This window comes from Schistocerca americana, chromosome 1 (genome assembly GCF_021461395.2).
Source record: "Schistocerca americana isolate TAMUIC-IGC-003095 chromosome 1, iqSchAmer2.1, whole genome shotgun sequence".
Lineage (NCBI taxonomy): Eukaryota > Metazoa > Arthropoda > Insecta > Orthoptera > Acrididae > Schistocerca > Schistocerca americana.
Genome location: NC_060119.1, coordinates 428,160,284 through 428,175,905, shown reverse-complemented (window position 1 = coordinate 428,175,905; position 15,622 = coordinate 428,160,284). Strand labels below are relative to the sequence as shown.

The 15,622-nt window shown below is 41.5% G+C and overlaps 1 protein-coding gene across 1 annotated transcript in view; it reads right to left on the bottom strand.

Annotated features, from left to right (window-relative positions):
• LOC124602586 (ubiquitin carboxyl-terminal hydrolase 34) overlaps window positions 1-15,622 on the bottom strand; it is a 499,996-nt gene that overhangs the window by 291,806 nt on the left and 192,568 nt on the right. The window contains exon 21 of the mRNA XM_047136330.1: window positions 4,804-4,995. Within this exon, the coding sequence (XP_046992286.1) occupies window positions 4,804-4,995 (192 nt within the window). The remainder of the gene's footprint in view (window positions 1-4,803; window positions 4,996-15,622) is intronic.

Sequence of the window (15,622 nt, the reverse complement as noted above, 5' to 3'; positions counted from 1 at the left end):
TTTATTTTAATACTTATTATATGTTAAGAGAAAGCCTAACAATTACGTTACATCAACAAAAATAATCAATTTTTGAAAATATAGTGCAGTCGGACACATAAAATATCTATACATCAAGTAGTGGCGGCAGAACATACATATTAAAATAGGTATTACATATGCAAGCTTTCAGAGCCAGTGGCTCCTTTTTCTGCCACCAGGAGGAGGAATGAAGAGGGGTGAAGGAAAAGGACTGGAGAGGTTTAGAAACAGGGGTAGAGTTCAATAAAGTTACCCAGTACTCCAGGTCAGGGGAGACTTACCTGATGGGATGAGAAGGAAAGACTGGGCAAGAGTTGAGCCACTTTCGAGATGTTACCGAGTCTGTGATGAAAGTTCCAGACAACATGATGTGAGGATGAAGTGCAATCTCTTAATGGTGATTAATCATTAAAATAAATTTATAATGGTCTTGAAAAAAGTTAACAGAAATGAATGATAAACTACCCAACTCACTATTAACCCATAAAGACAAGTTGCCATGTCCAAAGAAACAGAAATAGCACGCTTTTCGGTCACAGGGATATAAGAGGGATGTTTCTCCATGGCCAGTTTTTGTATGATGAAGTACATATATTGATTAATGGAAAATCTCATATAAAGATGTGAAACAAATACCAACAAAGAGATAGAGGGGCTGGCCAGTACTTACCTCAGTTCAGTACAGCCGATATATATCTATCGGCTGTACTGAGCTGAGGTAAGTACTGGCCAGCCCCTCTATCTCTTTGTTAGTATATGAAGTACATATATTATCTGATGGAGGACATGGAACAAACAAGAATACAACCTTATTGTTTGAATATGACAAAATTTGTCTGTTTTTCATGTGAAATATGGACTATAGCATGAAACTTGTTCTAGACATCACTCCTCTTCTAATGGAACACATTTGTAATTGTGTACACTGTATCAACAAATTTTGTCTTACACCTTACACAGTCTCACAAAACGCATCTTCATTAAAGGCCATCTGATCCTGACAACCATTGTTTCGCCTTGTCAGTGGTTTTGTACTGACAGTAAGTCACAACTGGCCTTACACTCCTTCATACTTCAGTAAGAGCAGTAAGAGAGAACGAGTTGAGGAGTATGAAGTGACCGCATGACCACAGTTCTCAGACTCTTCATAGTTGCAGAACTACAACAGGAATGAAGGAAGCCTCTTATAACTGATATAACAGTGGTGCCTCAATTCGTAAAGCATGCAGTCCACAATATTATGCTCATACTCACCCCCTTTTGATCTCTTAGTACATGCATGTGTGTGTGCGTAAGATGGGCTCTCAACAATGAGGTTATCAGCACCCTTACATAATTAGTAGAAACAAAGGGGGTTAAAAGGTAGAAAATGCGATAAAAGAAATAAAAAGCAATGATAGATAAAATCACACTCACTCTCTCCCATCATGTATAAAAATTGGTCACATGTACCAAAACTGCCATTTAAAACACAAGACAAGAGGAAAGCTAAAATAGATTCACAGGAATATGCACAGCTAGCTGACAAAAACTGTGGATGAGCTAGCCACCCCAATAACACATCAAAAACATTGTCGTAACATTTTAGAGAACAAGCTGGACATGGCATAAAGCTCAAAAATACTTACTCACATTCATGTCACTGTCATTTAAAACAGAAGGTACATCAGTTGACAAAATAGCTGCTGACCTCTAGCCTGAATACAAAATATAGTTCACTGAAATGTGGCATACCACAAGTATCATAGGACTGTGTCCTATACAGAGACAAATAAAACAGAGCTCAACCTGTCTGTGAGGCTGGGAGGAAATACACCACAGCCGCACTGTTGAATTCATCTGCTGGGTCCATGTGATGTAGAGAATCAAGGGCACTTAGGGATCAGAACAAACGAGGAATTTAACACTCACAATGCATCTCATCAGCTCCAGTGTCTGCAAGATAGTGTATAATTCCGCTTTGAAGACAGTAAACTCTTGAGGGAACCAAATCCTGAGGACATGATCAGGGAAAACAACAGGACAATCAATGGAGCCCCTGTTTACACCCACCAACAAATACAGCTACATAGTTGAAATGCTCAGCTAAAATAACGTATTAAAACATATGCAGGACTGCAGCCTCTCCTACACTGCAGTAAATCTGAAATTACTTTGGACCTCTGCAGTAAACAGGGTGGCAGTCGGTTAAAACGTTTGATTTGGGGGGTGTATCTGCACCACACCAAGGGACTTCAGCATCCAGCACATGCTCCTCCGGATTCCAAATGGCCTTGTTGCTCATGGACGACTGGAGAAAAGGCATTGTATAACTGGATGAGCAATGGTATGGTACACTAGTAAATAAGGAGCAGCTACAAACTTGCATGCATGACAGCCCACAAGGAGTTGCCACCGGATGGTGAGTGGCATTTCCCCAGCCTCAGCACAGAGACCTGGTGTGGGGCTCCTATCTCCTCATCTCCAATTATTAAATGGGCTGTTGGAGAGTTTCTACATGACTTATATAACCAAGTTAACTGGTTTTACTGACTTTTTAAGACCCATTTTCATGAAGTCCTCATACCTCTAGTTTGGTTTGTAATTCCATTTCTATTTAGCCCCAAATAATTACATCAGCGGTAAAAACTAATGTGTTAGTCTTCATTAAGTCCAACTCTTTGAAGTCATGTGAAAAGGGGTAATGGCATAAAGTAGGAACTTCCTCCACAGTAAATGCACAGTGAAGACTTCATGTGCTCCATGACTATTATGCCAACTGTGAAAGCTCTACAAGAACCCCAAAAACTGACATCAGAAGGACTTCTGGTGAAACCATGGCAGGTGCATCTCTCCAGTGGTGGTTAAAACTATACTTCAAAACAGAAAACAGTGATGGGAGGTAATTGTATTGCTGTTTTTAATTTTCTTGTTCACAAGAATGTCTACTCATTGATTCTGCTGCACTGTAGTAAAACATGTCCTGATTTTAATTCTATCTGTTCTTTGTTATTTCGCTGCACGGCTGATAATCCTGTTATGTCCCCTGTGAGCATCCTAAACTCCTCTTCCAAACCCACTAACCTAGTTTCAATACTAAAGTTCTACAATTTATTGTCCCTAAATCAAAAGTAGCAGTAGTAGTCTTTCTATTTTTCCCATTGTATATCTTCCTCTACTCACATCTCTGTTAATCTTAAAACAAATGAAGAATTAGTGCTCCTTGGTGTAGCAAAGGAGGGGGAATTAATGCCAACGTCTTGCTGGAAGGAAAATGCAAAACTAAAATTAAACCTCTTCTTGTTATTAAAGTTTTACAGAAGAAATAAAAGCTCTGGTTGGGATGATGTGGACAGTGATATCTGCCAAGGCTTTGTTGGCCAACCCAGTATTTGTCTAAAGTGATTACAGTAAAATAAAATCAGGGTTCTTGCGATAGATAGGTCTACATCTACATCTACATTTATACTCCGCAAGCCACTCAAAGGTGTGTGGCGGAGGGCATTTTACGTGCCACTGTCATTACCTCCCTTTCCTGTTCCAGTCGCGTATGGTTCGCGGGAAGAACGACTGTCTGAAAGCCTCCGTGCGCACTCTAATCTCTCTAATTTTACATTCATGATCTCCTCTTGAGGTATAAGTAGGGGGAAGCAATATATTCGATACCTCATCCAGAAACGCACCCTCTCGAAACCTGACGAGCAAGCTACACCGCGATGCAGAGCGCCTCTCTTGCAGAGTCTGCCACTTGAGTTTATTAAACATCTCCGTAACGCTATCACGGTTACCAAATAACCCTGTGACAAAATGCGCCGCTCTTCTTTGGATCTTCTCTATCTCCTCGGTCAAACCGATCTGGTACGGATCCCACACTGATGAGCAATACTCAAGTATAAGTCGAACGAGAGTTTTGTAAGCCACCTCCTTTGTTGATGGACTACATTTTCTAAGCACTCTCCCAATGAATCTCAACCTGGTACCCGCCTTACCAACAATTAATTTTATATGATCATTCCACTTCAAATCGTTCCGCATGCATACTCCCAGATATTTTACAGAAGTAACTGCTACCAGTGTTTGTTCCGCTATCATATAATCATACAATAAAGGATCCTTCTTTCTATGTATTCGCAATACATTACATTTGTCTATGTTAAGGGACAGTTGCCACTCCCTGCACCAAGTGCCTATCCGCTGCAGATCTTCCTGCATTTCGCTACAATTTTCTAATGCTGCAACTTCTCTGTATACTACAGCATCATCCGCGAAAAGCCGCATGGAACTTCTGACACTATCTACTAGGTCATTTATATATATTGTGAAAAGCAAAAAGGCTTCACTACACCATCTTTCTCAGTCTCTTGGTGGAAGAAGCATAATGACATTTTGGTGGACTGATTTAAAGGGGAGATATTTTAACTCTGTCACCGAATTATATGAGGCCAATTTCAGTTTCTTTTAAAATAAAAGGTCACAGTTCACAGATATTCTATCTGCCTGTAGTAAACATTGTAGGTTAACAGTTTCAACTTGTTATTTTCTTCTGCTGCAATGTCTGAAAATTAAAACTTCAACTGATTCCCATGCAATATGAATACTGAATGATAAATAAAAACATTCTGTCAAAATTTTAAAGAGTTTTTGATTATCTGGTTCACTTAAACTGCAACTGTAGTAAGTACTGGAACACAAATATCTATTATATTCTAATGCATCCATTGAAAGAAGGTAATTTACCGTTATTTCACATACAGAATTATTTAGACAAAACAATATAAATCTCATGTGACTCTGTGTACTTACCCCTCCTTTGACAGGGGTCTTCATGCTGGATAATGTTTGCATGAGACTGAACAGTTGTTCAAAATAAGGTTGTTGCAGTAACAACAAAGTTGGTAGGCTTTCACGAGGTGGAGGAGGCAGTACAGATGGTATATCACCTGCTGTATCACGTTTTTTCTGCTGACGGGAGGCTCCAACAGACACAAACACAAGCTGAAAGAGAAAATTGGAAGTGGTGAAAGAGAGAGAGAGAGAGAGAGAGAGAGAGAGAGAGAGAGAGAAACTAGCATTTTGTTGTGTGGAGGGGGGGTTCAATATCTGAGTAAATATCGACTGGGAGTTTATGCAGAGGACTATTATTTAATTGTAGTCAAAAAAATGTGTTCATTTGTATATCTGTTGATATTGCTACTTTTTGTGTGTTTATGTTTCATATAGTGCATATTTAGTATGTTGTAAGGATAAGCATAATTCAAAAAATCAAACAATGGAAAATCCAAGATGGAGTATAACAGTTGCCTAACACTGCAGTTTTGTGTGTGTGTGTGTGTGTGTGTGTGTGTGTGTGTGTGTGTGTGTGTGTGTGTGTGTGTGTGTCCGGGTGCTCATATATGTGTCTATTGTTGACAAAGGCCACTAGCTGAAAGCTTTAAGTTTTGTTGTGCCTATCGCCGACTCAGGATCTCTGCTGTAGCATAAGCATAATGCTTTACTCTAGTACACAATAAAATGTTAATTCTTACATTCATTTTTAAATTCTGCACCTGATAATAACACAAAGGAGGCACATGACATTTTAAAACAGGTAAGAATGGCACAAGAAAAACAATAGTGTCTTACTTGAGCACACATTTATTCATTTTCGAGTTACGATACATGTTTCTTCCTTACAGGTGAGGTGAAAGTTGATGGAATCAACTCACACCAACCCTACTGAGCATCCTGATATCAGTAGAGGGCAGTGTCCTCTACATTACTGCTGAGTAGTTCAACCAGTGCCACCCAGATGGATCATCCATTACCCACAGTATAATGGTGAAACTTCAAGTGAAATTCTGTGAAACTGGCTCTGTCACAGACCAACCTAAAGCTGGACGACTAAAATTATCTGTAAAGGCAGCAACATCAAGTGCTGTTCAAGCATTGTTCATTAAGAGTGCAGAGCACAGTACTTGCCGCACCTTCCCAGAAAATGGAGTCAGACATATATTAATAATGAGTATTTTCACTACACATAAACAGTACCTGTCAAAAATCTCACCAACAACTAACCATATCATCGTGTTCTGTTTGTAGAATCTGTGACACACAAGTTGGATGACATACTGTTCCCAGAGGAAGCTAATTTCAATTTAAAAATAAAAGTAAATAAACAGATTCATTGATATGTGATCTGAGGCTTTCGCAGCATATATGATGCTTCCAAGGTTGTCAGGTGTACTATTGGATGCAATCGTTGAAGGTCCACAATATTTCGGTGAACAACCATTCTACCATCATCAGGTGGTACTGATGGAATGAGGAAATTCAGAAATTTGTGGTAAGATCTTATGGGACCAAACTGCTGAGCTCATCGGTTCCTACTGATGGAATGACGGATCTTTGGTGTGCTCCCAATATATATAACTGCTGGTCCAGAGTTCTTGCTTCGCAGACTCTGTGCCATGCTTAGTGGTGGGGGGGACATGCAGCTGCGGTACGCAGGGGCTGGGGATTGAGCTAAGTACTGGCTCCCATGCCTGACATAGTTGGAAACCCATGTCCCTGTTTATTAAATTATTGATCACGTTTCTCAATAGCTTCTTTACTAATGGAGTCACAAAATTTGTTCATGTTGGCCAAAACTTTTGTTTGCTGACAATTCATTGAACGTCCATTCTCAATGTAGCGTTCTGCTATTGCTGACTTGCTGTGCTGCTCACATCAGGTTCCTGCAGCCTCAGTTCCTTCAGCCAACTGATGAAATCTCTCAAGTTCCGTATGTGATGTGTACACTTTCCGACATAAGGGCTCAGTATATCAGCCAGTTACTGGTGTGTACACTTTACAACATAAATGTTCAATGCCGGGCTTATGTCGTAAAGTGCATACACCACTTGCGGATCTTGGGAGATTTCATCAGTGGGCTGAAAGAGTAGAGGTTGCATAAGCCTACTGTGAGTTTTGATGTCGTCTCACTTTTCACTCGAATCCTCTTAGAAGACTCTACAAAATAAATCAACGAGATGTTCAGCTCGGAGCTGACGCAGCTTTAAAGACACGTCCTAACATCAACTTACTTTATTTTCAATGGACAGTACTATGAGCAGACTGATGGAGTGGTAATGGGCAACTCTCTGTTGCTGGTTGTAGCAAATATGTTTATGGAGAACTTCACAGGGAAAGCACCGAAAAGTGAGGAACTACAACCCGTCCATTTCTTCTGATATGTCGACAATACGTTTGTCATTTGGCAATGTGGACCAGAAAAAGTGTGGGAATTATTTGCACATCGAACTCCACCCATGAAAATATCAAATTTACCATGGAAACAGAAAAAGATGGCAAACTTCCATTTTTTGATCTTCTAGCTCAACACAGATCTGATGGTTCGCTTGCCCACAGCTTTTATCTCAAGCAAACTCATATAGATTTATATCCAAATGCCTCCAGCTGCCACCATCCCTTGCAAAAGAATAGCGTGCTGAACTCCCTTGTATGCAGGGCATATGCCATTTCAGATGAACAAAGTTTGAAGGCAGAACTGCGACACCTGGCATCTATCTTCCACGAAAATGGATACACCAGCCAACAAGGTCAGACATCCCTACAACGCAAGAACCCAAAGAACACCATGGAAGATGAAACCCCGGAAGTAGAAAAAAAAAGAAGACCGCTCTCATACCATTTGCTGGCAATATAGCTTACAAAATTATGCCAGTATTCCACCCTCCAGCCAAAATATGAGCTCTACTGGGGTCAGCCCCCCCCCCCCCCCCCCCCCCACCACTGGGCATGACATGGAGCCTGCAAGGCCAGAACTCTGGATGTGCAGGTATATACAACAGGGTGTCCCATTTATCTTGACCACCCTAAGTAACTGTTTATCCAGATGCAAATTACAAAATGTTTCAAGCAAATGTTCTTTGGTGATCAGGGGGGACATCAACCAGTACGATTATCTTCGTTATAGCTTTGTTTTTTTACAAAGCTATAAACAGCAGTATAACTTTTTTTAAATGGCACCATGTATTTTTTATTCGGTAATTCATTTCCTCTCCTAAAAACCTATTCAAAAATGCAAGAACCCACGAACACCATGGAAGACGAAACCCCGGAAGAAGAAGAAACACAATGTTATTAATTACATAATACAACAGTGACGTTGACACTCCCAGTGCTTAGTGCAGGTACTTGAAGTAATGGAACACATCCACATGATTACGTTGACAGAGCACAAATGTAAACATAAGTAGGATGCACGCCCGTCATTCCATCAACCATCATCCGTTGAAGAGTTGTGTGAGTAGAATGTACACTAATGCATTGAAGGTAGAAATGCTACTCATCTATGGGGAACATAAGTTAGCAGAACAGTAATTGCAATACTGTTTTCTTGTGTACAGGTACACTTAGTACAGTAGTTCAGTCCTTTTAAATACCGTTGTGTAGAGTATGCATACAGTAAAGAATATCCTTCCTACAAACTGCATCGATATAACGTTTCTTTTATTGTTGTTGTTGAAGGGAGGCGAAATGCTACACAGGCAGTGGAACTGTACAGAGAGCGATTTCCTCACACGAATCCACCTTCACGACCGATGTTTCCTCGTCTTGTTGCTTCAGGAAACGGAAAGTATCAACCCATGACAACGCAATTGTCGTAGCACTTGCACAGACAAAGCTGCTGAAGTTACTGTTCTCGCTTCCGTTGCTATGAATCCACATGTGAGCACGCGATGGCCTGAATACCAGATTGGCATTCCTAAAACCAATGTACATCGTATTCTTACAAGTCATCGGTTCCATCCTTACCACGTATACCTACATCAAGAATTGCATGGGAATGATTTCCAGAATCGTGTACGATTCTGTTGGTGGGCACAGCAGCAAATCCTTGCCAACCCGAACTTCTTCTCCAATGTTCTATTTACCAATGAATGTTCCTTCTCAAACAAAGGACAGGTAAATACAAGGAACAAGCATTATTGGTCCAGCGACAACCCGCAATGGCTTAGACAGGTTGAACATCAGCGTCAATGACAAGCTAACGTCTGGTGTGGGATGATTGGTACTACAATTATTGGCCCTTATTTGATTAATTGTAGTCTAAATGGCACAACGTATGCCAACTTCCTCAGATGAATTCTTTCTCCTCTTCTGGATGAAGTGCCGCTAAGAACCAGAATGCTTATGTGGTATCAACACGGTGGATGTCCAGCACATAATGCCTTGTGTGCACGTCGTGCTCTGAACCGAAGGTATCCTGCCAGATAGATTGGTCTAGGAGGAAAAGTTACATGGCCTGTTAGGTCTCCCGATTTAAATCCTCTGGACTTTTTTATTTGAGGATGCATTAAAGACGTTGTCTACCACGATATTTCAACAACTCCAAAGGACATGGAGGATCGTATCGTGCTTGCTTGTAATTCTCTTCAGCAGGCAACACTGGAAGCAGTAAACAATTATTTCATTCAACAAGTGCACCAGTGTATCGGTGTCCAGGGTACCACTCTGAGCACCTTTGAATATTCTACTCCTGGGCAATGGTACAGGAGAGTCAAAGTCAATTTTGTGTTATGTTTTTACTTGGTTTTCATTTGTTTTCTGACAACTCCAGCAACTGGAGGAGTTTGTAATCCCGGTCTCAAAGTCAGTGTTGTTTTATGCAATTAATAATGTTGTGTTCCAGTGAATGGTACACTGTGATACATTTTTGAATAGGTCTTTAGGAGAGGAAATGAATTACCGAATAAAAAATAAAGTACGCCATTTAAAAAAGTCAAACTGCTGTTCATATCTTAGTAAAAAACAAAGCTACAACGAAGGCAATCATGCTGATTGATATACCCCTGAAAGCTAAAGAACATTTGCTTGAAATGTTTTGTAATTTGCACCAGGACAAACAGTTATTTATGGTGGTCAAGATAAATGGGACACCCTGTATACCTGGAGTGCACCGTAGACCCCTCATCGCATCAGTACCACCTGATGATGCTGGAACGGTTGTTCGCCGAAATATTGTTGACCTTAGACAATTGCATCCAGTAGTACACCCAAAAACCTTGGACGCACAATCACAGGTAACAGTCCAGTCTCACTAGAGGGATCCATCACATATAGTTGGTGTATCAAAAGTGATGGAATATGGGGTTCTCATATAGTTGGTCGTCCTCCACTCACGATACACTAACAGCAGCTTGTTATCTGCAGTTGTTAGGAGAAGACGCACTGCCGTTGTTGCTATCTGGATATGGGACATTTCCAATTTTCTTTCAGTAGGTTGGTGCCTCACTTCATTCATGAACTAGCTGTCCAGACATACCTGGATATACAGTTTCCCAGAGATGAATGGGTCATAGAGATCCAGTGGAGTGGCCGTCACATTCCCTGGATTTAAGTCCACTAGACTTTTACCCATACAGATATGCTGCTGTGTATGCAGCAAAGATCAGAAATGCTGTACATCTCAGAGAGCAGATTGTAAATGCTTGTTATTGCATTCCTATACAAGTGTTTTTAAGGCCCACAAGGAATGGATGAATCAGATAATCAAAAGCCTAGAACATGCTGTATAATATGCTGAGCACATCCTGTAGCCTTTGTGGGTCATCACCAGCATTTGGCTTGTTCTGGACAAACTGCAAAACAACTCAAGAATGAATAATGCTATGCTCAAATGAAAGGCACGACTAGGTTTCTTGTGTAATTCTCCCTATGTTGGATATGTCACATGACCCTCTTCCCTTTTAAAATCACAAGTTGTATCCAAGGCCATTGCTTCCAAAATGGTCACCATTTTCATAACATAACCTCACAGATTTTGTCCCTTCTCCGATTACATACTACTAAACTCTAAATTTTGTGTTTATCAGTCTGTTCCAAAAGGGCAGATCCACAACTAAGGACAGTCCTGAATATTCTTTTAGGAACTACTTCCTGATTTCTAAAACTGGTAAACAGTTTGGATTTTAAGACAAATTTCAGAAAATGAAGGATCATGATCAATAGTGAATTTCAAAGCAAAGTCCAATTTCTTAGGCTCTGTAAAGGTAACATGACGAAAACTTTTATATCACAGACATTGCCATATTTTGGCAATAGGTGTATGGTGAGTATTCATTATTATCAGAAAAAACTTAAAGAATATTGATACAAATTCACTACAACTTAAATGCGCAAAAGAAGATTATTGGCTATGATGTTAAAAAAAAGGAAGCTAGGAACAAATGAACTTGTTGCATGACTTGAATGTGCACTGGCAGGCAACCAAACGAATATTAAAGACATTGTTAGATTGAAGATGTATTATCATTGCCACAGACACCATGCTGGGTGTGTGAATTCCTAGGCCAGTAGTAGACACAAGATTTCCCAACACCGCTGCCGAAATAGGCATAGCATCTGCAGCCATCAACCGACAGCTACTCAACAGACATTTCTAGCTCACCCTTCCTGGGTTGCTATCAAAGAGCACAAGAGGCTGCCGCAAGCTATCATCAGCTCTGCTGTGTTGTGTTCTATTCTTCAGATACTCAGCCTCTCTAGTGATACTACAGTGTTAGTACAGACTTGGCAACAAACTTGGATTTTCTAGATGTCTTTACCTATATGTTGTCGTGTCTTTCTGTCTTAGAACTCATGCATTACTACAGGATACGACAGAAGGAGCCCCAACTGTATTTTTAGCTTATAATTATTTGGTGTAATAGAACAACTGAAAAACACATATTTTATTTAGGTGGAAGTTAACTTAAGTATTATTTACAGTTGTGGGCTAGGGAGGTGTGGAAGAAGGACAAAAAACGAGGGGAGCAGGGAAAGATGGTTGGATGCGTTGGCAGATGGCTGCAAATAAACAGGGTGGGAGATGAGAATGGGGAGGAGATGATACGACAGAGTGGGATGGAATATGTTGGGTGGAGGGTTTGGGGACAGTACATTACCTTACATTGAGGCCAGGATAATTACAGGAGCGGAGAATGTGCTGTAAGGATAACTCTTGTCTGTGCAGTTCAGAGAAGCTGGTGGTGGAGGGAAGGATCCAGATGGCTCAGGTAGTGAAGCAGCCATTGAACTCAAGTGTTTTATGTTCAGCTGCGCGTTGTGCCACAAGGTGGTCTACTTTGCTCTCAGCCAGTTTGGCAGTGGCTGTTCATCCTGGTGGACAGCTGGTTGGTAGTCATGCCAATATAAAAAAGCTGTGCAATAATTGCAGCAGAGCTGGTAAATAACATGGCTGCTTTCACAAGTTGCCCGGTCTCTGGTTGGGTAGGACAAACCCGTGACAGGACTGGAATAGGAAGTGCTGGGTGGGTGGATTGGGCAGGTTTTGCATGTGGGTCTTCCACAGGGATATGATCCTTGTGGGAACGAATTGGGATTGGGAGTGGCATAATGATGGACTACGATGTCGTGGAGGTTGGGTGGGCGATGGAACACCACTTTAGGAGTGGTGCGAAGTATATTGGGTAGGTTGTCCCTCATTTCAGGGCATGATGATAGATAATCAAAGGCCTGGCGAAGGGTATGGTTCCTTTGTCACCAGTCTATGGTGGTACTGGGTGATGAAGGTGACACTCCTTTGTGGCTGGTTTTTGGGGTTGGTGGGAGGATTGAGGGTGTGTGAGACCCTCAGCATACTGAGCAAGAGAGTTTTTGTCACTGTAGATACGCTATCCCCAGGTTGACAGGCTATATGACAGGGATTTTTTGGTGTGGAAGGGATTATAGCTGTCAAAAGGCAGGTGCTGTTGGTAGTTGGTGGGCTTAATGCAGACAGAGGTGCAGATGGAGCCGTCATAGAGGTGGCCAACATCTAGTAAGGTGGCACGCTGGGTTGAAGAGGTTGATGGGGAGAAGGTTTGAGATTGTGAAGGAATGAAGATAGGGTCTCTTGGGCCTGGCTCCAGATTGTGAAGATATCATCAATGAACCCATACTAGACTAGGGCTTTGGGGTTTGGGAGGCTAGGAAGGTCGTCTCTAGACGGCTCATAAAAAGGGTGGCATAGGAGGGTGCCATGTGGGTGCCCACAGCTATGCTGCAGGTTTGTCTATATACCTTCCTTTCAGATGAGAAGTAGTTGTGGCTTAGGATAAACTTGGTAAGGTGTATGAGGAATGAACTAGTGGGTTTGGAGTCTGAAGGACGTTTGGAAAGGTAGTCTTCAGTAGTGGTAAGACCAGGGCATGGTAGATGTTGTTGCCACCACCATGTGGCTTGCTGAGTATGGATGTAGATGTAGATGTACAGGGAGACAGCATAAACAGTGATGAGTAATGATCGTGGAGGTAAAGGGGTGGAAATGTTGGAGAGTCAGTGAAGGAAGCAGTTAACGTTTTTGATGTGGGAAGCTATATTATGGGCAGTTGGTTGGAGGTGTTGGTCAATGAGTGCCGAAATTCTTTCAGTGGGAGCACAATAACCAGTGGGAGCACAATAAGCAGTGGGAGCAGTGGGAGCACAATAACCCAATAATCCAGGATTATTGGGTTGCAGACTTTGGAGGCATGTAGAAGGTATGTGTGCAGGGTGTCATAGGGGTGAGGAGGGAAATGGATTCAGGGCAGATGTTCTGGGAAGGGCCTAAAGCTTTAAGCAGGGATTGGAGTTTGTGTTGGACTTCTTGGATGGCATCACTCTGGTGGAATTCATAGGTGGAGGAGTCAGATAATTGGCCTTCTGTCAGGTAGTTGCTGCGATTCACAACAAAGTGGCAGAATCTTGGTCTGAAGGTGGGATGATTAGGTCTGGATTTGTTTTGAGGTTGTCTATGGCTGTTCTTCCTTCTACTGAAATTTTGGTGTTTTGAGAAAGGGACCTGGGTAAGGATGGTCAGGTTAAGTTGGAGGTAAGAAATTCCTGGAAGGTGACCAGTGGGTTGTTAGGTGGTAGAGGCAGGGGGGAGAATCACTGTTGGACAGTGGTACGAACTGGAAGATGATGGGTTCAATGTTGGAATTTGGGTGGTTTTGGTTGAAGGGATTGGTGACAGAGAGGTGCTTTCATTGCAGGGACCAAGAGGTCTTTAACAAGTCCAGCATGATTAAATTTGGGTGTAGGGCTAAAGGTGGCACTTTTGGATAGGACTGAAACTTCTATTTAGCTGAGGGTGTTACAGGAACGGTTTAGCTATGGATTTGGTGGAGGGTTGGTAGGGAGTTTTGGGGGATGTGGCAAGTTGAAAAGGTCAGCTAGACAGGGTTAGCTGCTATGAGGGGTGGACAAGGAGGAACACTGTGGGTGTGATAGGGGTTGGATGGTGGTGCCTTGGGTGGCAGCAGGGTGGCAGCATTCGACACACCATTTACGTAAATTATCCAACCTCTGACATACTAATTAATTAATCCTGACTAATTAATTGAATTTAAACTAATTAACTGAATGAACTCTGCAACTGGCAGTATTAAGCCCGGGATCTCATCTTGCAACTGACGTGGAAAAAGGAGGGGGGGAGTAACAACCTCATTAAAAAAACCTGGGTCCATCTGGCTCTGGATAGTAGCACCCTGTGAGTGCCCCTGCATAGGGTTCACAGGTGAAACCCCAAACTCCAGACATGGTGTGGTAGCCACTGGTACTCTGGTCAGCGTCTGTGGCCCAGTGAACTCAGCTGTGATTGAATCCTATGGAACTCAAAAATCCAGTGAAAATTATAAGATATCCTTTGGGATTTCACCACCAAAACCTCAACACACACCAATAATCATGACAAAGCAATTGGAAAGAATCCACTACCCTGAGCCCCAGTCAATAAGATTAGGTAATAGACCTGATGATCGGATTCCATAGTATCAGGCATGTCATGAAGAGAAGAATCAGAGCTTCTCAAAAACCCTCAACACTCACTACAAATGCACTACTGAAGCCAGGTAAATTGAGACAAATGACAAACACCATAAATAAATTAAATATCAAAATTCTGACAACACAGGAACCATAATTCTCAGCCGAGAACCACTTTGACTCGGAAAACTACAGAATATACAAAGCTAAACCAGCCATAACTTTTCCAAGAAGAAATCTCAAACTCTTCGGATTGGGATTTGTAGTGCATAAATCAATACTGGACTCTGTAATAGACTTCACCTCAAAATCAGAAAAAAATATCAACACTCAGGATATGATATGGAAACAAAGCCTATACACTAATCAGTGCACATGCCCCCACAAACAATTACAACAAGGAAAACTCACAGATGATAGAAGGTTTCTGGGAAGATCTGGAAGAAGCCACTAACAAAATCCCCACGAAATTTGTGTAAGTTTTACTAGGAGATTTCAATGTCCAATTTGGCAGGGAAAGAAAATTCAAAGACACAACAGGAAAACACATGGACCATAAGTGGGCAAATAAGAATGGAGAGAACCTGATAAAACTTTTGCAGGAATTTCAACCTCAAAATTATGTCTATGCAATTCCAAAAACTACACAAGAAACTCCGAACTTGGAATTCCCTCAACCATGCCCTAGAAGAATTTCAGATAGACCACATTGTGATATCCTTGAAAAACACCAGAGAAATTATGAATGTAAGAACAAGGAAAGGATATTTCAAATCCGACCACCACCTACCCCAAATTAAAGCAAAATTTATACCCAGTAGACAAATTAAGAGAATCGGCAGAAATTTCCGAA